The sequence below is a fragment of the Stomoxys calcitrans genome, chromosome 2 (genome assembly GCF_963082655.1).
Source record: "Stomoxys calcitrans chromosome 2, idStoCalc2.1, whole genome shotgun sequence".
NCBI lineage: Eukaryota > Metazoa > Arthropoda > Insecta > Diptera > Muscidae > Stomoxys > Stomoxys calcitrans.
Genome location: NC_081553.1, coordinates 63189607 through 63216376, shown reverse-complemented (window position 1 = coordinate 63216376; position 26770 = coordinate 63189607). Strand labels below are relative to the sequence as shown.

Sequence of the window (26770 nt, the reverse complement as noted above, 5' to 3'; positions counted from 1 at the left end):
ATCGGGATTTTGGTCTTCCCGGTTTGCGTGTACCACCGTGTTTGTCTTCAAAAGACTTCTTTGCTGGAGCTTCTTCAACCATTCTGACAACGCGACCTAGCCAACGCAGCCGTTGTATTTTGATGCGTGTAACTATGCTATCGTCGTCATACTGCTCATACAGCTCGTGGTTCATACGTCGCCTATATTCTCCATTAACGCAAACTGGTCCATATATTTTACGAATAATCTTTCCCTCAAATACTCCAGGCACTGCCTCATCTGCTTTCACAAGTACCCATGCTTCAGAACCATATAACAGCACGGGTAGTATCAGTGTCTTGTAAAGTGTAGTCTTCGTCTGTCGAGAGGTGGCCTTGTTTCTAAACTGCTTACTTAGTCCAAAGTAGCATCTGTTTGTCAATATTATTCTTCGCTTAATCTCAAAACTGGTGTCATTCGTTTCGGTTACGGCGGTGCCGAGGTAGATAAAGTTCCTGACTGTTTCAAAGTTGTGGTTCCCAACTTTCTCCATTTTCTTCATCTGCTCGGTTGTGCAAGGCTTTTTGGGAGTTGAAACCATCCATTTCGTCTTATCTCCATTTACTGCCAGACACATTTTCACTGACTCTCTTTCGATTCTTTCAAAGGCTGCAGTTACTACTTCCGGTGACCGACCTATGATATCGATATCGTCCGCATAGGCGAGTAGCATGTGTTCTCTTGTGATTAGTGTGCCATATCTATTCACATTTGCATCTTGTATAATCTTCTCCAGCAGGAATATTTTTTTCCTGCTGGAGAAGAAATCTGGTGCTACTAACTACCATGTTTTTTGCCGCGCCGAAATCTATCAGCCTCAACCCATTACTGGACGTTATCTCGTGGGGGCTAAACTTTCCGACTGTTGGACCAAAAATTTCTTCCTTCCCTATTTTCGCATTAAAATCTCCCAGAACAATTTTAATATCATGGACGGGGCAGCGGTCATATTCCCTCTCTAGGCGGTCGTAGAAAATATCCTTGGTCTGCTCGTCTTTGTCTTCCGTGATTGTGGCTAGCCTCTCTTCCACCGGAGTAAAGGTGTTTCAGTCTCCAACTAACCACAAATCCGCAGCCAAATTCATGCCTCGTGTTATGGCAGCTATAGTATAGTTCGTCACCGTTTGGTGTTGTAGTGACGCCATTCCCAGTCCATCGCACTTCCTGTAAGGCGGTAATATCTGCTTTGTACTTCTCTAATACATCCGCCAGCGCGTATACTGCACCTTCTCTATAAAGAGTGCGGACATCCCAGGTGCAGATCCGCATATCATGGTCCTTTTTTCTTTTCCGTTTTTACTTTTCCTTTGTTTCTCATAGTAGTTCTAAGTTTTCCGGGGACGGGTTACTGGCCCAGCGCCCCAACCGCATGGGTTTTGTGGGATTATCCCTCGTTATGGCGAGCCGTTTGCTCCAAGATCCTAAGCTGGGAACAGACGCTGATGTTGGCCATTGGTTATTTGAAGGCGCCAATAACTCGCCTTGTCATCTCGAGTATCATTGGCACTCAGTATTTAATTAAGAGCCAGTGCCACCTGACTCCTCACTGAGACTCTCCTCTCGAAAATCGCTGACTGCCCGCGGCCGCATTTGCAGGTACTCCGCATAAAAACGGAGCTTTCCACCATCCGCAACCTATGGACGCGCCCGGTAGCTTTCAGCTAAGCTTCCCTTGACAACAATGGGCACCACACAAGTCGGAGCTCAAAGTTCTAGCCTGTGTGGCGCTCATAGTCATCCCGTATCGGCCGGGACTCCATGTTGTCATATAGTTCAATAATGATGAATAGGACCTTCATAATAATTTTTTTGTAATTAATTTTAACAAAAGACATTAAATTTTAACAACAATTTTTATTTCTATGCCTTTACCAAGAAATTTCCAAATCTTCGCATAATGGTCATTCTTTAATATTTGGATCTTAACGATGATTTCAGCTTATCTTGCAATGCCTTACATCGACTCTTTTCATTATATACCGAAGTGGCATAACCACATATTGTCTCTAAGAGACAGTTGTCATTACATCCCGACTTCAACTGGGGGTCAGAGGAGAGCACTTTGTATTTCCAAAACTAGTTAAATGAAAAAAAAAAAAAATACTATTATTAGCGGTATTTGTTTATGTGGAAAAATTCAATTTCACCAACCTGTCTCAGTAAATTAGGATTTGCAGCCATTTCTTCCAATAATGCATCGATACCACCGGGGCTCAAATTTTGAGTAAATTGTGAAATGTTATATTCCATATACCAATTAGGAGGGCGGCGATCTTCATGGCCATTAGCTTCAGTTAAATTAAAAATCCAAGTAGAATGGTCTACGACTTGCTGAAAAAAAATCACGTATGACCTGAAGTCGGACAAACTAAAACAAAAAATAGTATTTTTCATGTTTTTTTTTTTTTTTTTGGCTGCTAAGGCGAATATCATTTTATTTTATAATTCTCGTTTAATTTCTCTTTCGAGACGAGCTTAATGATCGAATACATGGTGATGGGTTCCCAAGATTCGGTCAGAATGAATTTAGCTCGCTTTTACTTGTTTTTCATTTTTGTTCGGTTGCCCTTTGTATTTTCTTGGGTTCGGCCCCATATTTGGATACCAAATTTTTATTGTACACTCATAGACCTATTGTACATTTAAATACCATAAAGCCGCGGTCGACCAAGAATATGTACCTTTGGGGGTTGGTGTGTCAGAAACTTGTCAAAGGCCCTTTCTTCAAATCTCTTATTGTCCCCTTATACATGTCGTGTTGAAGGGCTTAGTCCCAAATATTAACGTCAGATTCATATTCTACTGTAAAAGAGCTTTCATTCAAGTACCATATTATTCCATAGTTAAATCTCTTTTTTCATGTCTATTTTGTGTCGATGCACTTTTTGGGGCTTTTTGTAGGTGGGGCGGTCCCAAAAAACCCTTGAACCAAATTTTATATATAAGAGTTGTGCTTTACTTCCAAATACCTTTCATTTTACACCCATATTATCTAATCGCTAAATATATCCGTGTATGTGGTTTTCGGGGGTGGGTTGGTCCCCAGACATCTGAGGCTACAATTTTATATCCAATTCGTTTTCTACTCCCAAACAACTTTCATTTAATACCCACATTGCCCCACTGGGCAAGCTTGTCATTTTTGGGCGGCTTTTTGGTGGTGGGGCGGGCTCCTTGTTATTTTGGGCAACATTTTTGTATCCGTTCGTACACTACTCTTAAATACCTTTCATTTGATACCCATATTGTTTCAATCGGTTAACATGTCCGTTTGAGTGGATTTTCGGATGGGGCGTCCCCCCAGATTATTCAACTCCAAAGTTGTATACCAATTTTGTGTTTATGTTTTTCAGTAGGGGATTATACAAAAATTGCGCTTAAATCGATGCACCCATCGCCGAGATCTGCGCTGTTTGAAAATTGGTATAAGGGGGAGAGTCCGCTCCGCCTTCGGATATCATAAATGAAGTATCACCAGCAAACTCTGCCATCTGTGAACATTTTATGGAAATCTGTTTAGCCGGTTGTTGCTGTTGTTGTAGCAGAGTGTTGTATATAGAGGCGGAACGTTCAACCGGGTGTCATGGGATTGCGGTTCAACCGGTTTGAGTCTTTACTGAAGAAACAAACAAAGCGAACTACTTTCATTTCTATACCTACCACCGAGGGATGAGTGTATATTCATTTTGTCATTCCGAAATATCCATTTCCGACCCTATAAAGTATATACAAAATATATTCTTGATCGTCGTAAAGACGACAGTACGTCTGTTAAAATCACGCTACATGCTTTAAAAATGGATATAATTAGCTGAAACTTTGCGCAGATTCTTTCTTGTCCATAGGCAGGTTCACTTTAAAAATGAGCTATATCGGACTATATCTTGACTTTGCCCCCATATAGACCGATCCGTCGATTTAAGGTTTTAGGCCTATAAAAGCCACATTTATGTTTGGATATAGCTGCCATATATACCGACTGTCCGACCGTCCTTGGGCTCATAAAAGCAGGTTTTTATTTGGATATAGCTGCCATATAGACCAACATTCTGTTTTACCTTTTCCTTGAACAGTGAATTGTATTTATTAGACCACTCGGCGTCCGTGTCAAGTTTGGTCCAAATCGGAACATTTTTTGATTTGACTGAAATTTGGAACAAGCACTTACGTTATGACTTCCTATATCAATGGCAAGTATGATCAGAATCGGTCTATAAACACATGTAATCCCTATACAAACTGATCTCCGGATTTCACTTCTTAAGCCCTTAGAAGCCTCAATTTTCATCCGTTTTGGCTGAAATTTGAAACAAAGGCTTGAGTTATAACTTCCAATATCCATGCCAAGTATGATCTGAATCAGTCTATAAACAGATATGACCCCCATATAACCGATCTCCTGACTTCACTTCTTGAGCCCTTAGAAGCCCCAATTTTCATCCGATTTGGCTGAAATTTGGGACAAGGACTTGAGTTATGAGTTTCTGAAATTTGGAACAATGACTTGAGTTATTACTTCCAACATCCATGTCAAGTATGATCCGAACCGATCATTGGATCTGACTTCTACAGTCTTTAGAAGCCTAAATTTTCACCTGATTTGGCTGAAATTTGGCCCTAAACCCTATATTATGACTTACAGCATCAGTGCCAAGTTTTATCCAAATCGGTCAATATGGTGATAAGTACAGATATCCCGAGATGACTTTTCGAGACCAAAATAATTCATATACAAACTCAATTAATAAGGGTAAATTTTTAGTGGAATCTATGGTGGTGGGTATTCAAGATTCAGCCCGGCCGAACTTAGCACGCTTTTACTTGTTAGTGTTTAGAGCGCACAGCAAGCCGATTACTGACTTAGGTGTATGTCCATAGTGGCATGCAACTGCAAATTTGCCCATGAACTTTCCATTAAGGAACAGGGGCAAACTTCTCACATATCAATGGGTGTAGTCCGATTCAAGTTTAAGCTCAATGATAAGAGATCTCCTTTTTATACCCTAGACCGAACGGTGTGCGCTTGAAATTTTGCACATATATATTTTTTTGTTAGTGTAGGTCGGTTGGGATTATAAATGGGCCAAATCGGTCCATGTTTTCATATAGCTGCCATATAAACCGATCTTGGGTCTTGACTTCTTGAGCAATTCTCGTCGGATTTGACTGAAATTGTGTTTTGGTATCACTACCAACAACTACGCTAAGTACCATTCAAATCAGTTCATAACCCGATATAGCTGCCATATAAACCGATCTGGGATCTTGACTTCTTGAGCCTCAATTCTCATCCGATTTGGCTGAAATTTTGTACAACGGCTTCTCCCATGACTTTCAACATACGTTTCCAATATGGTCTGAATCGATCTATAGCTTGATACAGCTCCCATATAAACCGATCTCCCGATTTTGCTTCTTGAAATATTATATGAAATATTTTTTGAAATATTACACACTGACTTCTACAGTGTTCAGCATTCAATTCATTTATGGTACGTTCCTCTCGGTCTACTTTTTCTTTTGGGGGGGTTGTTTGGGGAGAGTTGCCCCCCTGCGACTTGAAGGGCAAATTTTGATGACAGCTTCGTATTCGATTCTCAAATGCCTTTCATTTAAGTCCCATATTGTCTCGAACGGTTTATATGTCATTTTTGGGGTGGGCGGTCCGCCAGATATTTGGCCCCAAATTTTTAACTGAACTCCCCCGAAAAATGTCATTAACATTGGCAATAGCTCCTATCACTCATGTCTTCTAACAAAGCGGTACTTGTTACGATCGAAGGGTGTTTTAGCATAGTCGGCACCGTTTGAGATTTCCCTTTCCTTACTTGTTTTGCTTTAAAAATTATCTCTTGTATACACTTACATATGTCTCCGGTTCCACTTCATACATTCTATAGTTGGGATTTTTCATTGTATGGGTTGTTAAACTGCCAGCATTCCATGAGATGGCCATGGCGTGTCCTTTGGCAGAATAGTGGACCTGAAATTCATCTTGATGTGAATGACCATTGAAAATTCCACTTATGGTATGACTAAAACGTTCCACCAACCGATTATATTCACGTGCCCAAACAGGCCAACAATCTGATGTCCCTGAGGCGATATGAGCCAAAATGTGAACATATTCCCCATTCTTTTCAGCACTCAGCAGGGTTTCGTGTAACCACTGTAGTTGAGGTAGACTAGTGGCATTAGCATCATAGTACATCCACCAATTGAGTATATAACAATCGACATTATTTAGGCTGATTATGCGAAAGCCAGGTCTAGGGGCGACAGTGTAATAGCCACCTCTTATGACTGTTTCCTTGGTAGAGGTTGGTAACCATCGTTGCCACTCATGCCATAGATATTCATATAGCCAGGTGGTTTGAAATTGTTGGGGGACAATATCGGGAGCGAAACTAAAGCAAGGGGGGGAAATATTAAAAAATGATTGTTGATTAGAGTGGGTGTATTTGTAAAGCCCAAAAATACTCAATAAGAGGTTATCAATATTCCAAATGCCCAGGAAACCATTGGTGTAAAAAAAATTAGAGCTTCCCATTTTAACGGTAAACTTTTGTTTTTGGACCAATATTTAGTAAACTTTCGATTTTGACTTTGAAATTGGGAAGCTCAATTTTGGACCCATGGGGAAAAACTAATTAGAAATTGTTATAGATTCCCATTATTACAACCGCAAAAATTTATCCACCCCAATAGATATCAAACATACACTCAAAGAAATTTGTTTCTCAAAATATTAAAAAGAGTTTGGTAAATCGACAGCTGTATTCTACAGAAAAAAAAACGAAAACAGATATCGATGCTCTTTCAGTGAATCTGTGACCATTGTTTTGTCATACATTTCGTTCTGCTAAAACAGCAATCATATCATTTTTAGCAAACAAAAAATGCTGCTTTAATAAACTCTTCCTTTATTTTGATTAAAAATTTTTATTGATTGTAATTTTGTCTTTACTTCTTAATCCATACTCACACATTTACTGGATGCGATTCGTGATTGCCCACACAAGGATATATTGGAATACCTTTAAATTTCTCTTCAATCAAATTATAAACGTTGGTTATTATATCCTCATTGCTTTGTTTGCTGGTGGACCATACATTGTGGGCCACTATATCTCCCGTCAAATAAAGGTAGTCAATTTTCTTGTGAGCTTCTCTTATGTGATCGAAAGCATTGTCCACCACATACAAGGGTACATCACAATTACGATAATCACCCCAATAGCCGGCGTTTGAGTTATTAGATGAAGGCATCTTACCCGTTGAGGAGGCACGACAACATAAGGGTTCATCACAATCGGCCAAATTACCTTCTCCATACTCAGGATCGTTGTGTATATCGGTGAGATGTAGCACAGTCAAATCATTGGAGGTTTTCTGAGGCTTTTGAGATTTGGGAGCATTCAAGGCACATTTGCCAGGATCTATTTTCAGATGTATTTCGAATTCCGGTTGCTCAACATGGCAAAATGATATGGGCAAATTACCACATATTGTCTGAGGATTTGCTTTGGAATTTCTAAAAATGTAATACAATATGGGCCAATTGAGCTCAAAAACACCAGCACACACTTGTGGCGTTTGTATTCTTAGACTTGAGCATAAATAGGCGAAGGCATTTTTGGTTATTGCTTCTGTTTGGGAGGGAGATGTGGTTACTCTTAATGACCATATCAGAAATTTGGCACTTATGCGACACATTGTGCAAGTAAAGAAGTTTTTAGTTACTGCCGGTGGAAAACGAGCAAATCTTTTTGTTCCATTTTTTGCCTCAAGTATTTGTTGGGTGACATCCAGCAATTCTTCAGATTCTATGCCGGTATCCATATAATGCAAATATTCGTTCACATATTTGGTGGAAATATCATCTGGAGTTGAAGAATAAAAAAAAATTAAATCATCGCCTCAAATGCAAAATGCTATAATAAGCTATGTAAGAGTATTGACTTTGAAACGCTGGTAATTTTGCAATTCTTTATTAATTATTGTCCAGATTATATAATTATAATAGCTGTACCCGTCCCGCTCTGCTGCGGCTTCATTCGCACCACGCTAAAAATAAGTTTCTTACTTACTACCATATGTATCTCCCTGGTACAATTTGTTTATATACTACCAAATACCTTTTATTGAACTCCATATAGCCATGATTGACAAATATTCAAATTTTGCAAAGTGTTTTGAGGGGTAGGCAACCTTCTATCACTTGATCCTGATTAATACCCCCTTGGTAATTATACCCAATTTTTATATTCGATAATCATACTCGCACTCTACTCTCAAATTCCTTTCATTGGAGTCGCATATTGTCCCGATCCCTTCACTTTTGATTTTGGGCGGTTCTTTTGGTGCGGTTTTGGGCTTGGAGTGGAGCCCTAGGTACTTGGATTACATTTTTGACATCATATTCGTATTTTACTCCCGAATACCTTTTATTTGTCCGGTGGGGACAATGTGGGATTTTGGTCGATATTTTTGGGGCGGTTTTAGGCCTGGGGCGGCCACCTAGATACTTGGATATAATTTAAAATATCATATTCATATTCTACTCCGGAATACCTTTTATTGGAGTCCGATATCATCCCGATCGGTCCAATTTTTATTGTGGGCGGTACTCTTGTGGCGATGCCCTAGGTACTTGGATCCACTTGTTGACACCATATTCGTATTCTACCCCCGAAAACCTTTCATTTAAGTCCCATATTGTCCCGATCGGACTTTTGGGCCGTTTGGGCTTGAGACGGCGCCCTAGATACTTGGATCTAATTTTAAATATCATATTCATACTCCCGAATACCTTTCGTTGGAGTCTTATATTGTCCTAACGGTCCACTTTTTAATTTGGGAGCCACTCTTGGGCCTATTTTGGGTCTGGGACGGCCTCCTACGTACTTGGACCCAATTTTTAAAACCATATTCGTATTTAACTCCCAAATGTCTTTCATTTATGTCCTAATCGCTAAATACGCCCTGCTGGGGGGCTTTGGTGGGTTGGGGAGACCCCTTAGACCCCAAGGAATACATTTTTATATCAGATGTGTACTCTACTTTTAATAAAGTGTCATACAAAATTTCGCTTATATCGGTGAACTTTTGCCCGCCACCTTATGTAACCTCAAAAATACGAAATTGGTATAAAACTTTGGGATCAAATAACCTAGGGGACGCCCCATCCCAAACCCTTTCGAACGAACTTATTTACCGATTGGGACAATATGGGTATCAAATGAAAGATATTTAAGAGTAGAATGCGAACTTGGCCTAAAAACGGCACACACTTAGGGTGCCGTCTCTACCACCAACAACTTTTTACCGCTTTGGGTAATATGTGTATGAAATTAAAGGTTTTGAAAAGTAGAGTACACATCTCCGAGATTTGGCGTTTTTGAAAATTGGTGTAAGGGGAAGGGTCCACCCCCCTTCGGATTTCAAAAAAATTTAGTACCCAATTTTCACCGGGATCTCAAACTCTATCATCTGTTAACATTTCATGAAAATCGGTTTAGCTGTTTTTGAGTCTATACGGAACAGACAGACAATCTAACAAACAAAGCGCACCAATTCGTTTTTTAAAGGGTGATTTTTTAGCAATTATCTTTTTGGCAACACTGGTCTAAACAGCTCACGCACGTTTTGTTTTCCCGTCAAACATCTTCAGTTTGGTCTATAATTTAACCACGAATCGTCTTACAAAGGAACAACACTTGCAAATTATTGAATTTTGAAATTTTCATTATCGAAATGCGCGCTCTGTTAATAAAGTTCATCGCGCGCTTCTTCCATTTTATGGACGAAGCTCATTTTTGGCTCAATGGCTATGTAAATAAGCAGAATTGTCGATTTTGGAGTGAAGATCAGCATTACAAGAGCTACCATTGCATCCAGAAAAATTCACAGTTTTGTGCGGTTTATGTTCTGGTGTCATCATTTAACCGTACTTCTTCAAAGATTATGCGAATCGTAACGTAACTGTGAATGGTGAGATGATATCCAATTTTTTTTTTGCCCAAAATGCAAGAGCTTGAATTGCTTGACTAGTAGTTTCAACAAGACGGTACCACATGCCACACAGCACGCGTAACAATGGGCTTATTGAGAGCCGAGTTTGGTGAACATTTTATATAACAACCTTCAAAAATTGAGATATTGAGCTGAAATTTTGCACAGATGCGTATTTATTCAATACGCAGTTTAAGTTCAAATCAGACCATATAGACCGATCTGCCTATCTATGGTCTTAAGCCCTTAAAAGGCGCATTTATTACTCGATTTGGCAGAAGTTTGAAACAGTGCGTTTTTTAAGCCTCCTGTCATTCGACCCAATGAAAGATCGGACCTTATGTTGACATAGCTGCCATATACATCGATCTGCCGATTCAGGTTCTTAGACCCATAACCGCTGCATTTATTTATTCTATTTCCTTGAAATTGGGAATATCGATTTGCATTATTTCGATAATGTTCGCGTATAGACCGATCTGCTGATTTAGGGTCTTAAGACTATAAGAGTTTAATTTTTTACCGATTTCGCTGAAATTTGTAACAGTGAGTTAGACTAGGCACCCCGTTGTTTGAACCGGAAATGGTCCAGATCGGACGAAATTTGGATACAATTGTCACATAGATCGATTTGCTGATTTAGGGTCATAAGCTCATAATAGACGCATTCATTAACCGATTTCGCTGCAATTCGAAACAGTCAGTTGTTTAAAGCCTCCCGTCATCCGACCATAATATATTCCAGATCGGACCATATTAAGATATAGCTGCCATGTAGAACGATCCTCCAATTTAAGGTTTTAATCCCATATAAATCAGATTTATTGCCCGTTTTCGCTGAAACTGAGACTTTTATAAGATTTCTCGGCACCTGAATCATGAACAGTTAAAGATTCCAGAATCATGAACAGTTCATATTCCAGATCGGACCATATTTAGATATAGCTGCCATGTAGACCGATCCTCCAATTTAAGGTTTTAATCCCATATAAATAAGATTTATTGCCCGTTTTCGCTGAAACTGAGACTTTTTTAAGATTTCTCGGCACCTGAATCATGAACAGTTCATAGATCCAGAACAGTTCATAGATCCAGAACAGTTCATAGAGTTAGGTTGTTGTAAGGTCAGCTTATTTGAAGCCATTTTCAAATCTCTTTCGCTTTCCCCAATTAGTTACGATCCGCTCGAATTTTAACTTTGACTACCGGTCATTTTCTCTAAGGCTCTTCACTAGTTGCAGCACCAGAAGTTCTCCCGGTCTGTGAATCTTACTCAGACTATTGAGAGAGACTCAAAGCACAGTAGCATGCATATTTTCGTAGATGGAAAGACGATTGCCAAAGGGAATAACAACGTTGTTATAAGTGGCATTATCCGAAAGAAAATCTCAAAATCAATCAGCTCTTTGTGATAAAAGACGATCAATGGCCATCTTGAGAGTGGAAACTCGATTGCATTAAAGCGGAGCATTATTGACATATTGGTCTTTGCAAAATTGTTTGCATTCGTATAGCTAATGGCACTGCTACCAGATATATAACAACGTATGTCTACTCTTTTCAGAAAAACAAAAGGAAACAATGGTTTCCCAATGTTTAACTTTACTTCAAAGTATTCGCTCGTTCACCAGAAATTTTCGAAAATTCTTCTCAAATTTCTTCCTTCATTTGTTTAACATCTTTCATCCGACATGCGCCTTTACTACTAATCAGGTTTAGATATAGTCAAGTTTGTATGGTATTTAATGACCATGTAGTCTTACCAGATGTAGATGATATTTCCTGATCATCTGAACTAAAATTCGTTATTAAAACCTCCGAAGACTTTTGAGCTTTTGCAGCTACCATAGACACAAAGTAAATAATTTTCCACCACATTACAATGTAGGCGAAATGTCTTTAACGTTTAATGGGCAAAAGTAGACTAAACACTTTTTCGTGATAACAAATTTAAATAAAGTTCACTATGTATTAAACACTCCATGGTGTAACCTTGCAACAGGGTAGGTGGTTGGTTAATGTCAAGATATCGTAAATTAAGTGTTTATATGCATTGGAATTTTTGTGAAAGAAAAGGCCAAATTCTTGTATTTTGTGATAACTTGAATTTAGGAAGTGTAATTAAAGTTTTACATTAAGCTAGTAATGCAATACACAAGAAGAAAAATAATGCAGAAAATATAACAAATTGAAGCTGTAATCTGAAATCTTAAAACAGGAACTTTTGCTATTGTTCCGCTTGTCGGAATCAAATCCAGCATCGTGGGGTTTCTCTAAGGTGTAATCGTTGTATGATTGAGGATCAATTCGGAAATATAGTTGAACTGACTATATTAGTACAGACCGATTTCACTTACCCAGTATCTACATCTCCTTCAGATGTATATCAGAGTACTGCTCTCAATAAACTTGGCTATCCCTAAGCCTTTCGGGTTGACGCAGTCCGAGTTAAGAAAGTGGGCGACGAATGCGCATGCAACATTATGGAACAGCGAAAAGGTCTCTGGGGGGTATCCAGATCCTGAGAAGACGAGGCTATTACTGAAAGGAAGGAAGAAGGAGGTCAGTATAGCTATTGGTATCATAACGGAATACATAGGAATATGAGCTCACTTATGTAAAATCGGTGCGGCAAGTGATAGCTTGTGTAAAGCATGCGGGGAAGATGATAAGGCGTTGGAGCATTTCCTTTGCCCGGCTTTCGCGTCTAACAGATACCGGCACTTAAGTGAAGATGCAATACCAGACATGAACAAACTTAGGGGAATGGTATTGAAAACAATTAAGGATTTTGTAATTAGCACGGAATTCCTAACTTAAATTTTCTTTTAAGAGGTCACTTTACAGTTTTTAGAGCGCACAACAAGCCGATTGGTGGCATGGGGCGGATTAATATCTGCACCCTCATGGTTTTGGTAACCGCTATTTGTTCTTAGCATAGGGTTACACCTTATCTTTTACGTGGCTCCAAAGGAAGATTTCGCAGGGTATTAAATCACAAGCTCTCGTGGCCAATCACAGGGATCTTGTGACCACCTCTTCATGAGATAACATGGCCAGGACATTTTCCCGTAAAAAAACAATGGTTTCGTTGCTTCTGAGGCACGTAGCGCCGTCTTGTTGTCATTAAACCATGTAAAGATCAATACCATCCAACCATAAACCAGTAAAAACGTGCTAAGTTCGGTCGGGCCGACTCTTGGGAACCCTACACCATAGATTCTGCTAAAAATGTATACAAAATAAATTTAGTTGAAGGGCATAATTTTATTCTACATACCAAAATTCTGTGAAATCAGCAAAAAAAAAGCGAACAAGGATAATCGAAAGACCGGTTTACATGGGAGCAATTAAGGTTATAGACAGATTTGGACCGTATTTGGCACAGTTATTGGAAGTCATAACAGAACACCACATGCAAAATTTCAGCCAAATCGGGCGAAAATTGCGGTTTCCAGGGGCTCAAGAAGTAAAATCGGGTGATAGGTTTATATGGGAGCTATATCAGGTTATAGACAGATTTGGACCGTATTTGGCACAGTTATTGGAAGTCATAACAGAACACCACATGCAAAATTTCAGCCAAATCGGGCGAAAATTGCGGTTTCCAGGGGCTCAAGAAGTAAAATCGGGTGATAGGTTTATATGGGAGCTATATCAGGTTATAGACCGTTTTGGACCGTACTTGGCACAGTTGTTGCAAGTCATGACAGAACACCACATGCTACATTTCAGCCAAATCGGATAAAAATTGCGACTTGTAAGGGCTCAAGATGTCAAATCTGGAGATCGGTTTATATGGGAGCTGTATCAGGTTATAGACCTTTTTGGACCGTACTTGGCACAGTTGTTGGAAATCATGACAGAACAACACATGCAAAATTTCAGCAAAATCGGATAAAAATTGCGACTTATAAGGGCTCAAGATGTCAAATCAGGAGATCGGTATATATGAGAGCTACATCAGGTTATAGACCGTTTCGGACCGTACTTAGCAATGTTATTGGAAGTCATAACAGAACACTACATACAAAATTTCAGCCAAATCGGACAAAAAAAGTGATTTCCAGGGGCTCAAGAAATCAAATCGGGGGATCGGTTTAAATGGGAGCTATGTCTGATTTTAAACCGATATGGCCCATTTGCAATGCCGAACGACCCACATCAACACGTAGTATCTGTGCAAAATTTCAAGAGGCTAGCTCCGCTTGAGGTTGAACTCTATCGTGATTTCGACAGACGGACGGACATGGCTACTTCGACTCAGAACCTCGAGACGATCAAGAATATGTACACTTCATGGGGTCTTACATGAATATTTCGAGGTATGACTAGATTAGCATATCCTCATCCTATGGCGGTGGGTATAAAAATCATCGATCATCCCTCGATGGCGCAATATGTTGATCCAACCTCATTTTCGTTAAAGGTTCAAAGATACCGCCGGACCATTAACCGCATCAAAAAGTCACACGTTAAGTATGGAGCGGTTTCGTTCCATTTTCAATAATGGTGTAGTGTCTACTTCACAAATGTCAATGAAGCTTTAAAAATGGCAGCTTCCGAAATACTTAATGAAACAAAGTATAATTATCTTCTTCTCGCTGAACTTTGAACTTTGTCTTTCAGAATTGGCCTATACAGTATAAATAAACTCACGTATATTTTTTTATATACATATATTAAGATAATATTCTTTGTTTTAAAAAATAAACATAACTCTTTTTTTCTAAACTACATTGGATATTGCAAAATATACAGCCATCATGGTAGTAAAACTAATTGCAGTAATCGATATAGCACCATCATCTTCATCTTCGGGAGTAGTAGTCGATGTAGATGAAGTTGTGGAATCTGTACTAGTGGGTGAAGAGGTAGTACCCGTACTAGTGGATGTAGATGCAGTGGTAGAATCTGTGGTGGAATCTGTGGGACCTGAACTCGAGGTGTTCTCATTGTCAATCTATTAATGCCAAGATATTGATAATTTTTGATTAAATATTTTTTTTTTCAAGTAACGAAAAATGAAATACATACCGCAAGACTTAATTTTGCTGTCAATTCATTACATCGTTCTCTTTGGTTAGTTACCGTAATGGCAATGTTACAAATAGTGTTGAGAAGGCAGCCTTTACCACAGCCTCCAGCCAGAGCGGGATCTGCAGAGGTCCTCTTATAGCGCCAGAACTAAAAAAGATTAAAAGTTTTGTTATCTTGGGGTTCAATTATAGGTTAATAGATTGATTGCTGGTTTATTGCTTTTCATACCCACCACCATAGGATGGGCGTATACTAATATCGTCATTCCCTTTGTAACACTTCGAAATATTCGTCTAAGACCCTATAAAGTATATGTATTCTTAATCGTCTCGACGTTCTGACTCGATCTAGCCATGTCCGTCCGTCCGTCCGACTGTCGAAATCATGGTAGCCGTCATACGCTTAAAGCTAGTCGCAAAGATAATTAATATTGATGTAGGCCGTTGGGGATTGCAGATTTAGATATAGCTCTCATAACTCGGTTCAGATTTAGATATAGCTCCCACATAAACCCATCTCCCGATTTGACTTCTTGAGTCCCTGGATGCCGCATATTTAGCACGAAGTGTTCCGTTATTTCTTCAAACAACTGAACTCCGAATCGGTCTATAACCTGATATAGGTCCCCTGTAAACCGATCTCCCGATTTTACTTCTTGAGTCCTTAAAAGTCGTGTGGTTATACCAACATTTATAAGGAGGACCAAGCTCTGGCTGAATCATTGAATGCTTACGAGCTAAAAACACTTCATATTGGTAACTAGGCTACCTTTGTTAATAGGATAGGGGAGGAGGTGTTAGATATGACAATTGGTTCAGAAAATTGTTTAGATGGGGTTCAGGACTGAACACTCCTTCTCCGACCATCGCTAATTTGCCCATGAACATTCCATAAAGGAACCGGGGTAAAGTTCTCACATATTAATGAGTGCAGTTTAATTCCTGTTTAAGCTCAATGATAAGGGGCCTCCTTTGTTACAGCCGAGTTTGAATGTCGTGCCGTAGTGCGGCACCTCTTTTAAGAGAAGTTATTACACGATATGGTACCTCACAAATGTCGCCAGCATTAAAAGCGAAAAACCACCGCTTCAAATTTTTTCTGATGATCTCGACAGGATTCGAACCCAGGTGTTTAGCATCATAGTTGGGTATGCTAACCTCTGGGCTACGGTCGGCTGCGTTGCCATATTACTTTACTTTAATTGGCTATGACAGTACATTGGTTCTATTAGCCGAACGTATCATAGCGTCCCAAGCGCCTCGATGTTCTGCGCTCATTCTAAAATCTCTGACATCAAGTTTCGAGGTGTCTGCCACCACTTGATCTTTTCATCGGGTTTTTGCTTGTTGTTGTAGCCACATTTTCATGTGGAGTTGGCGATCCTCGTCAAGCTACTGTAGGTGAGCAAGCTCTTTTCGGTCCAAAGGACCGATCGCCGCGGGTATAGGGTGGCCTTTGGTTATTTAAAGGCGCAATTAACTTATCTTGTCATATTGAGCATCTTAGGCACTCAGATTTGTGTAAGAGCCGTTGCCACCCGACCTCACAGACGTGATTGCATACGAAAAAGGCGAAAGTACACCAGAGCTAAACCCAGGCGTAAAAAACTGAACTATTCTGCTCACGAGGAAACACATCCCCACAGAGATACTTAAATGGATCGAGGATGTCGTCTTAACCACTAGAAGGCTAGTAAAATACCTAGGGGTACGACTCGACACCTGAGTCGTACACCTGACACCTGAGTCGTACAGTCCAGACGCAGTACGCGGTGAAGATAACGGCCCAATTAGGACGAATAATGGCGAACATTGGAGGACATCTACAAGGCAGACGCAAGCTAATGATGGATGGGTTAAAGCGCTGATTTCGTTACAGAGGACGGCTGCTCGAAGAGTTTCGTCATCTTACCGAACAGTAAGATGACGATTCAGAGATGCCGCTTACAAACCTTAAGTCGCTGGTTGAAGCCGCTTCTGTAAGGAAGAAAAGCCTCATTGTAGAAAGTGATGCTAATGCACATCACCAGATATGGGGAAGTTCGGATGTCAACGAAAGTGTGACCACTGCCGTGAGGTTCAGGAAGATTTGTCATTGGTCATCATACAATATCCGATGTTCCAGGCAGTGTGGATTACACCCTACCTGAGCCGCTTTTCGATAAAAATTACGGTACCACTATTCCTGATAGAACCGATTGGAACTATGATATCCCTGGTAACAGAAGTTACATAGACTTCTATACGGATGGTTCCAAACTAATCTATTAGAACTGGTCATATCGAAGAGGTTACCCGACCACTGCAGTGTGTATCAAGCAGAGATCCTTGCAATTAAGGAAGTGGTGGAATGGCTAAGATATAATGTCATTACAACGATTGGTATAAATATCTTCTCAGACAGCCATGCAGTCATTAAATCCCTGGAGAACGTATTTCTGTACACAAAAACCGACCTCGACTTTCGCAGATCTTTCAACGAGATGGCTGAGAAGTTCAAAATTCACCTGTTCTGGGTGCCGGGCCACAGAGATATATCAGGGAATTGTAAAGTGGATGAGCTTGCGAGACTAGGAACTACCCTACACATTCCAGGGATACTGCAATCTGTGGATATACCTCTAGCGACATGTAAGCTAAGTTTTCAGGACCAGGCCCGAAGGACAACGAATGATAGATGATCACAAAGAGGGGGCTGTGAGCATTCCAAAGCTATGTGGCCTAATCTTGACTTGAAGAGGTCTACTGCTGTACTGTCAATGGCTAGAACAGACGTCTCAGTCACTGTCTAATCGGAAAACATGCAGACAGACTGAAGGTTGCCAGAAATGACTTTTGCAGATGCTGTGAGCACATCGAAGAAGAGACTATAGAACACCTTCTGTGTGTGTGTCCCGCACAAGCAGTCATATGGAGTTCCCTTTAGGTTCTCGTTTCTTTGAGAACCTGTCTGATTTAGCGGATGTGGACATTTGTAATTGGGCTTTTTAAAGCGATCTGGATGGTTCAACGGTAGGAACTAGAAGGCATCCTCCTTCTGTTCCTATGGTATAACAATGGACGACAACGTCTAAGGGAGTCTGATGACTGCCACTTAAACCTAACCTACCGAACAGTGTCCGAACCCCCAGTTCTCGTCATTGCCGGTATGGTGCCAATAAACCTACAGGCTCTAGATATGTGAAGTCAAACCGAACCCCCAACAGGAGTCCATATTGGAAGATATTCGACAAGAAACGCTGGGCATTTGATAGTCAAGGTGGAATAATTTTGGACCTTTATGCAACAATGGGTCGGTAGAAAGAAAGAAGACGTAAACTTCTATTTGACGTAGGCAGTATCTGGACGCGTATACTTCCGCAACTACCTACATGGAATGGGGAAATACATCTCACCATTCTACATCTACAAATAAGAAAAGTTGGTGGATGGTGCTGAGCACACAGTCTCGCGTTGGTAACGCTGGCGCAACAGCTGGGCGCGAATGGAAGAGTAAAGCGGTAAAATAGGAGCGGAAAACCTAACAACAAAGATGTGCAGCAGAGAGGATAGCTGGAGAGCTGTGACAATTTTTATGCATTGGTTAAGTTATTGAAGCTTGAAGACCTTTCTTCTTTTGCAAATAAAAGAAAGTTTTTTATTGCATTTTTCTCAACATTTTTTTTGAATTCTTCAGAGGATTTTGTGTAACTTTTGTCGAAGTGATACTCAGGTCAAAGAAAAGATACCATGACGCGACATCAATGATATAGTGACTGCTATATAGAGAAAGAACCTGAACGCAGGAACACTAAGATGTATGGCGTAAGTGCTACAGGGGATCCAACTCAAGGTAATGCGAGAGCGGTACCGATTTGGTTTACATATTCCTAGAGGTAAGGTGCGTTTTTAGCAGGTAGAGCCCGAGCCCGGTATACGGCGAGAGATTACGCACAGTGGGAGATAATCAAAAAAAAAAAAAAAACAAGTGAAAAATATGCCGTGTGAGAACGGGTAGAGATATCCCTTTGAAATTGGAAATTGTGAGAGCTGCTTTATTAGTAAGATCGTGGTTCAAGGCCCTAGGATGTCCGGGCGCCTTTTGGGCAGGACCCTGAAGTTGATCATTTCTGTATTTCGAAAAATTGTTCGTGCTGCCAAATCTTTATTTGTGGTCCGATTTTCTAAATTCTTTTTGCTGGATAGTGCTTAAAAAAATCCCTACCAAAATCCTTTGAGGTGTACTATACTCCACTGGTTTTTGGGATATAAGAGTTTTAATTTTTATTTGCTGAATTTTTGGCCCATATTGGCTTTGTATTTTGCAATTTACGAAGACAGCCCTTCAATTTTTCGAAATACCAACATTAAGGGGCTGCCGAAAGGAGCCCGGACATTTTGGGGGCTTGAAATGCATACGATCTCGCAACCACCTTAGATCTAACCATTCCGAATTTCGAAGAGATATCTCTACCCGTTCTCACAAGACATATTTGTTACTAATTTTTTTGATTTTCTCCCACTGTGCGACGTCCATTGTTAAATTTTCCCACATACCTCGGAAATAATTAGGATAGCTCGAGTCGAGTATGTCGTTGTGTCTGTAGTAGTATCTGCAGGATTTAAACTATTGTGGATATGGTAACAATCTTACCATTACATTGGATGAGATAACTTCGGACATTGACAACAAAGATTGGATTGAATTGTTTGAACATATCGAAGTAAAACTTGTTTTTGGAATACTTACCTTTCTGACCAAATCGGGATTATTGGCCATAACATCCAAATGGGCATCAATCGAGCCAGGACTAAGATTGTTGGTAAACTCTTCGGAGAAAATGTATTCCTTATACCAGTTTGGTTTGACACCTTCACCAGCCAAGTTAGCTTCGGTCAAATTGAAAATCCAGGTTTCATGGTCAACAACTTGCTAGAAAATGTACAAAGAGTTTGGTACTCGCAATAACTTTTCCATCTCCAAACATGACTGCTTAAAACTTACATAGGTCGTAGGCTCCACATCATATATGCGATAATTGGGATTTCTGTAGGAGAACGTAGTCAATGCTCCTGCATTCCAAGACATAGCTATGGCATGACCATTCGAATAGTGAACATTCATCTCATCATTATGGTGGTGTCCATTAAATATGCCACTAATGGTATTGCGGAAACGGGCGATAATACGATTATATTCCCTAGACCAGACATGCCAGCAGGTGCCACTGCCCGAGGGAATATGGGCCAAAATGTGAACATTCTCATGATCCTTTTCGGCAGTCAAGAGGACATCATGCAACCACATTAACTGAGTCTTCATATCGGTGCCATTGAAGAACAGCCACCAATTGTTGGTATAACAATCGTTATTATTCAGCGAGACAATGCGGAAACCGGGCTTTACCAGTGTAGTGTAGTAGCCACCCTTGACAATGGTTTCCTTGGTATCGGCGGGTAAATAATTGGACCATATTTCATAGATATGTTCATAGAACTTCTTAGAGCTAAACTCCTCAGGCACATAGTCAGGAGCAAATCTAGAAGACGAAGATAAAGATAAAGCATTTTTAACCCCTCTTAACTTTATACCACATCATCCCACTACTCACATGTTCAAAGGATGTGGTTCATGATTACCAATGGCGGGATATACTGGCACACTGGGAAATACTTCATAGATTTTGTTGGTAACCTTTTCATAGACTTCCTTATTCTTCTCATCCGAAGTAGCCCATACCATGTGATCAACTACATCCCCCGTTTGATAGATATAATCCACATCATGAGTTTCCTTAATATGCATGAGGGCATTGTCGACCGTATGCCAGGGAAGATCACAATCACGATAATCACCCCAATAGCCAGCTGCCTTGGCAGTACCTTGAGCCACATCCTTATGACGCTGACAGCACATGGGCTCATCACATTCAGCCAAGGCACCAGGTTCATACAAGGGATCGTGATGTATATCGGTGATATGTAAAATTTTCAAATCACTCGAACTCTTGGCAGGAATATCGAATTTGGGTTCCGTGGCGGCAGGCACACTATCATCAATCTCCACAGTCCATTCGTAATCGGGATGTGTACCCACATTACAGAAACCATTCTGCATGAACATGCCACAGAATTCACGTGAATCAATGCCTGTATTCTGTATAATATATTGAGCTAAATTCCAGTGAATCTCAAAAAGTTCACCGCAAACTTCTTCGGTTTGTATGTTAAGGCGGTTACAGAAACCAACGACGAATTTTTTCACATAATCACGATTTTCCTGACCATGCAGCTCTCCATCTTCTTCGCGGAAACTACGACTTATAACATTGACCACAGACCTACAAGTTGTGCAAGCGAAAAATGAATCTGCGGCTCCCAATTGATCGACTTCCTTGGTGAATAAATCCTTTTTACTATGAGAGTTGGCTAACTGGGTGGATATCTGGCGTAGAGAGGCAGACTCGACACCGGTCTTCATATATTTGATGTATTCCTCGGCAAGTTTACGAGCAATTTCATCTGTGGAGTAGAGGGCAAAGGTAATGATTGATTGCATTTTAGTTGCAAGGGGTTTTGGGATTTTTCAATGAGTTTCAATGATTCAAGATAAGATTTTGCTTATCGTTAGAAGTGTTTTGCATGCTAACTGGAGCTTGATAAGTTCATTTTATTATTTCTTTAGAATTTATGAATCAGGAAACAGATGGTATATAAAACATTTCAAAGGGGGTTTACAAAGCCAACATTTTATTTCTCTAGGAAATTTTGTCCATATTTCATTTCTATAGAAAACTTTGTCAAAAATTTTACTTCTATAGAAACTTTTAACAAAACTTCATTTCCTAAGGAAATTTTAGACAAAGTTGGAACAGAAACGAAAGAAGTGTGCACGGCAGATCATCGGTCCCAAGTGGAGGATCTGGTTAACGATCGGATTTTTGAACATGTGTGAAACTCTGTAGAGGGTCCACCAATACAAATGATGAGCTGCGAGTTTAGAGAGGATATCTTTACGCTGCGTTTTGCGTCGGCGGAATGTATTGATACCGCCAAACAGCTTGTCAGAGGTATTCACGCTCCCTGGGAGGGCGCAAAGCTCGACCTATTGAGAAAGATGGATATTCCCCAGCTCACAAAGGCTACGGTCTTCATCGAGGGATGGGGCAGTAAATTTGCGACGCAACGCATGTCGGGATTCTTGGGCAAGCAAAACGAAGGTCTTCCACAGGGAGGAGAAGGAGGAAGGAACTCTCTTTGTGGTTGGCATTGATCAAGTCTCCGTGTCAAGTTTGGCTAAGACTAGAAGCATGACGCACTACGGGAGCAAAGCTGTCTTTTTCAAGATTGGGAAGACTAGGATAGGCAGAAATTTTCGTCCTGCGACATCAGGCCGTGCAGAGGCAGGTGACTCAACACCGCCCAACAAACAGGGGGCCGACAATGAGACAATCACGGCATCTCTTAATATTGGAAAGACTAGGGGAAACAAAGATCCTAATACTAAAATATCAGGCTGTGCAGTGGCGAGAGACCCAACACAGGAACCCGACGACGGACCCATCACCGACTTAAAGATTCGGAATACTGGGATACGTAAAGATCCTAATATTGAAATATTAGGCAGCGCAGCGACAGGAGTCTCAATGCAACCCAACGAACAGGGGGCCGATGATGGTACCATCGCCTACTCCCAAGAAGCCCATTTACTTAAGATTTGGAAGGCTAAGATAGGCAAAGATCCTAGTATTAAAACATCCGGTAGTACAGGGAATGAAACCGACGATGGAACGAAAAGTCGGAAGACTAGATTAGGCAAAGAACCTAAAACGATGACATCAGGCAGTGCAGTGACAGGCAAGTCAATGCAGTCTCAAGAACAGGGAGAAGGGAGCATCACCGTCTCCCAGCATGCCCATTTACTGGAGGACCAATGATTGAGGTAATCCAGATAAACCTCCACCGGAGCGACACTGTTACACATGCTTTGATGGAGGAAATCAGCAAGGGCAAGATTCATATTGCCTTAATTCAGGAGCCATGGACGACCCGGAAGTTTCTGGACTGAACCATATGAACTACCAATTATTCTATGCTAACACTGGTATTTGACCGAGGACCTGCGTTACTTGTCATAAAAATTTGAATTATATATTTTCCCCTGAGTTGTCAACGTCGGATGCGAAAGTGGTGAGACAGGGAGACGGTGGAGCATACCTGACATCAATTTGTCTGCCTTTTGACTCTCCAACACCGCTACCTAGGTCGGAACTGCAAAAACTGGTAAGGACAGCAAAACAGACAGGAAACGAGACACCAATAGAGTGCGATGCAAACTCTGACGACATTTCGTGGGGTAGTACCAACACTGATTAGGGGCCAAGCCCTGGCAGGGTTCTGGAATACTAACGACCTAATAACACTTAATATTGGCAACACCGCTACCTTTGTTAATAAGATAAGGAAGGAGGTATTAGATGTGATGATATGTTCTTAAAATCTCATCGATGAAGGTCTCCATGGAACACTCTCTGACCATCGCTACATTAGGTTTAGAATAGCACGGTCAGCGCCGAATCCGATAAGCTTGCAGAAAAAGTGAAAAGCAACTGGACAAAATTCAGAAGGCTACTCAGAAGAAGATTTGGACAAGATAATTTAGATTGTCCAAGCATAGAAGACATTGACGAAAATGTCAACAGTATTACGACTGCGCTGGTGGGGTCCTTCGAAGACAGTTGTTCTCTGCGGGAAGAGGAAATCAGCCCAAGAAAAACCCTATATGACCGGGGAGATTCGCAATATTGGGAAAGAGGTCCGCAGACTTTTTAACAGAGCACATCGTAAAAAGGCAGAAGTTTATTGGAATCTGTATTACACACGCTTCAAGGAATACAATAAGATTACCAGAGCGGCAAAACGTGCCGCCTGGAAGATTTTCTGCTAACAGGTTGATAGCGTTAATAACGCCGCCAAAATAAAAAAGTTTCTCTCAAAAACCCATGTCCATACTGAAACTTTAGTAGACGACATGGGAGTGAGAGCAGAGACAACGGAGGACATGTTGAGGCTTTTAATGAAAATCCATTTTCTACTGGATACGACGGGACTCACGGAGATACCGAAATCTTAGAATAACGATGTTGATCTAAGGTTTATAATTACGGAATTTATGGTGAAGGAATCCTTGAGGAGCTTCAAACCATTAAGTCATCCGGACCTGATGAAATATTTCCGACGTTAGTACAGAAAGAGGTAGACTATCTGGCGCCCCATCTGGCCAATATTTTCACAGCGTGCTTGGGACTTGCATATACTTTGAAAGCCTGGCAGGAGACAAGGGTGATATAAATACCCAAGCCCGGCAGGGCAAGTTATGCGACACCAAAGGCCTACAGACTTATAAGCCTTACGTCCTTTATACTCAAAACCTTGGAACGTATTGTGGATACCATGAAAAAAGAGTAGGATAGCGAACTGCTCCAATACAAACATCATGCCTATGTCAAGGGAAGGTCGGTGGAGACTGCCCTGTACGAGGTTGCGCAAAAAAAAGAAGAATCCTTCGATGCCAAAATGTACACACTGGCGGTATGCATTGACATCGAGGGGGCTTTTGACAATGTGTGGACCGACACTCTGATCCAATCCTTAGAACAGTACCGGGGGAACCACGTCCTTAGAGACTAAGGGAGAAAGTGGTTAAGGCCATTGACTAAGATTTATTATAGACGGCCTGTCCATAATACGGTCCTGCAAGCGGATATCCAGGCTATCACGGAATGCGTGAGGTGATGTGATGCTAACGCTAGGACGTCGAGCGTGAACATCTTTACGGACAGTAAAATTGCCATAAGGGCAATAACAATCAGGACGGTAAAGTCACGAACAGTCTTGCAGTGTAAGAAAGAAATTAACGTCTTCTCTGAGGATTTCAAAATCTGCATCGTTTGGGTGCAGGGCCATAACGGAGTAAAGGAAGTGAAAGGGCAGACGATTTGGCGGTGAAGGCCAGAGGACTGCCGTCAATAAACTTGGTTAACCCGAAGACTTTCGGGTCAATGCAGTCTGACCTGTTCTAGGCAATAACATTAGAGTAATATTCACGTTTTCAGTTTACAACTGAGCCTTATAACATGGGAATGGTCACATAGGTAAAGCCTGGCGCAGCCACTTCTTTCGTAGAGGTTTCGACACTTTACTTATTGAAGATCCATAGACAGTAAAGCCTCCAACAGGATATTTTTACCTTATTTTACTTTACAGGAATTCCTTACTTCTTATTCACTCTCACTCACCCGACACTGCTGATAGCACGACATCGTTGGTTGTGAATTCTCTTGGTACTCCTGGTAAATTCACGGCCAATATTGAGGCCAAGAGCGTTGCTGTAAACACCACCAAAATAATCCTCATTTTCTTCAGCAGTAGACGATGAATCGGGTCAAACCCTTTAAATCTACTGAGCTTTGTGTCCACAAGGTTGTACAAATTTATAGATTTGGCTGAGAGGAAAAATAATTTAATTACTCATGATTAACATGGGCGATTAGCAGAATTAACCTCGTTATCAATAATCAATTTGTGGTGGAAAAGCTCAAACAATGTGTAAGAAAATATGGTCAATCGTTTAGCCCTCCCTAAGAGGTATATAAAGATAGGGTTATAATTTTTTGATATGAAAAAAAAATTTTTGCGATGTAGGTATGTTCAATTTGGCAATCTAAAAATCTTATCATTATGCAAGTGAACAAAAACATTTGGCATTGCCATATAAACAAAATAAATGATTAAGTGAAGCGGAATGCTACTGATAGAGTTAACAAAATTTATGGTTGGAAACAGTATGCTAATAATAGGATGGATTTTATATGAAACTAGCTGGACCGGGCCCGCTCCGCTGCGCCTTCTTTAACTCTCCAATATCTTTTTAGGGTGGGGACACTTCGCCCTGAATGCGGATATCGAATTCGTGGCATTGTAGCCTATGACGCTGAACGCGTTCGAATCCTGGCGAGAACATCAGACAAAGCGATGGTTGGCGACATTTGCGAGGTACAATGCCATGCATGGTCATTTAAAAATTTTTCCCCAAAGAGGTGTCGCACTGCGGGACGCCGTTTGGAATCGGCTATAAAAAAAGTTTCTTATCATTGAGTTTAAACTTGAATCGGAAAGTATTCAGTGGTGTTTGAGAAGCTTGAACCTGCTCGGTTCGTGGTGTTTTCAAAAATTAGGTTAATGAGAAGTGCTTTTTAGGGGAGGGATGGCACCTCAGATATTTTGACTCAAATATGGATATCAAATTCGTGCTGCACTTCCAAATCTTCTTTAATTTGAGCCCCATATTGCAATGGCTGGTAAATATGAACCGTTTGAAGGATGTTTTGAGGCTGGGGCGGCCACCGGCACTTTGCGCTGAAAATAGATATGAAATTCGTTCTTTATTCCCAACGAAAATGAACTTCACTTTAGGGGATGCTTTAGGGCGTATCCCAAAACATTTGGCTCCAAATTTGGATATCAAATTCGTTTTCTACTCTCTAATACCTTTCATTTGAGTCCCATATTTTTTTGGGATTTGGGGGGCCCGCTGGATACTTGGACCCAAATTTTAATACCACATTCGTTTTCTGGTCTCCAATACCTTTCATTTGATACCCGTGTTGTGCCCATCGGACCACTTTCGGATATGGGTGGCGTTTTTCGGGTAAGGG

At 40.7% G+C, this 26770-nt stretch overlaps 2 protein-coding genes across 2 annotated transcripts; both read right to left on the bottom strand.

Annotated features, from left to right (window-relative positions):
• Positions 1-1929: 1929 nt before the first annotated feature.
• LOC131994672 (sphingomyelin phosphodiesterase-like) lies at positions 1930-11883 on the bottom strand. The gene is made up of 5 exons (XM_059361471.1): positions 11799-11883; positions 7007-7904; positions 5888-6428; positions 2173-2352; positions 1930-2097 (listed from the first exon to the last, which is right to left on the bottom strand). The coding sequence occupies exons 1-5, from the start codon at positions 11881-11883 to the stop codon at positions 1930-1932; spliced, it is 1872 nt and encodes a 623-aa protein (XP_059217454.1).
• A 2879-nt stretch (positions 11884-14762) lies between these two features.
• Positions 14763-25505, bottom strand: LOC106086114 (sphingomyelin phosphodiesterase 1). Its single transcript, XM_013250646.2, has 6 exons — positions 25352-25505; positions 20666-21575; positions 20059-20593; positions 19804-19986; positions 15073-15222; positions 14763-14998 (listed from the first exon to the last, which is right to left on the bottom strand). The coding sequence occupies exons 1-6, from the start codon at positions 25467-25469 to the stop codon at positions 14765-14767; spliced, it is 2130 nt and encodes a 709-aa protein (XP_013106100.2). The 5' UTR covers positions 25470-25505; the 3' UTR covers positions 14763-14764.
• Between the last annotated feature and the right edge of the window lie 1265 nt (positions 25506-26770).

Excerpts from the sequence above, each read along its gene's own strand:
- LOC131994672 (XM_059361471.1), bottom strand. The coding sequence starts at position 11,883 with ATGGTAGCTGCAAAAGCTCAAAAGTCTTCGGAGGTTTTAATAACGAAT. Across the intron at positions 2,353-5,887 it reads AAGTGGAACCGGAGACATAT|CAAGTCGTAGACCATTCTAC; the intron begins GTAAGTGTATAC and ends ATTTTTTTTCAG. Across the intron at positions 2,098-2,172 it reads ATCCTAATTTACTGAGACAG|TTTTGGAAATACAAAGTGCT; the intron begins GTTGGTGAAATT and ends TCATTTAACTAG.
- LOC106086114 (XM_013250646.2), bottom strand. The coding sequence starts at position 25,469 with ATGAGGATTATTTTGGTGGTGTTTACAGCAACGCTCTTGGCCTCAATA. Across the intron at positions 21,576-25,351 it reads CGTGCTATCAGCAGTGTCGG|ATGAAATTGCTCGTAAACTT; the intron begins GTGAGTGAGAGT and ends TCTACTCCACAG. Across the intron at positions 14,999-15,072 it reads CAGCAAAATTAAGTCTTGCG|ATTGACAATGAGAACACCTC; the intron begins GTATGTATTTCA and ends TGGCATTAATAG.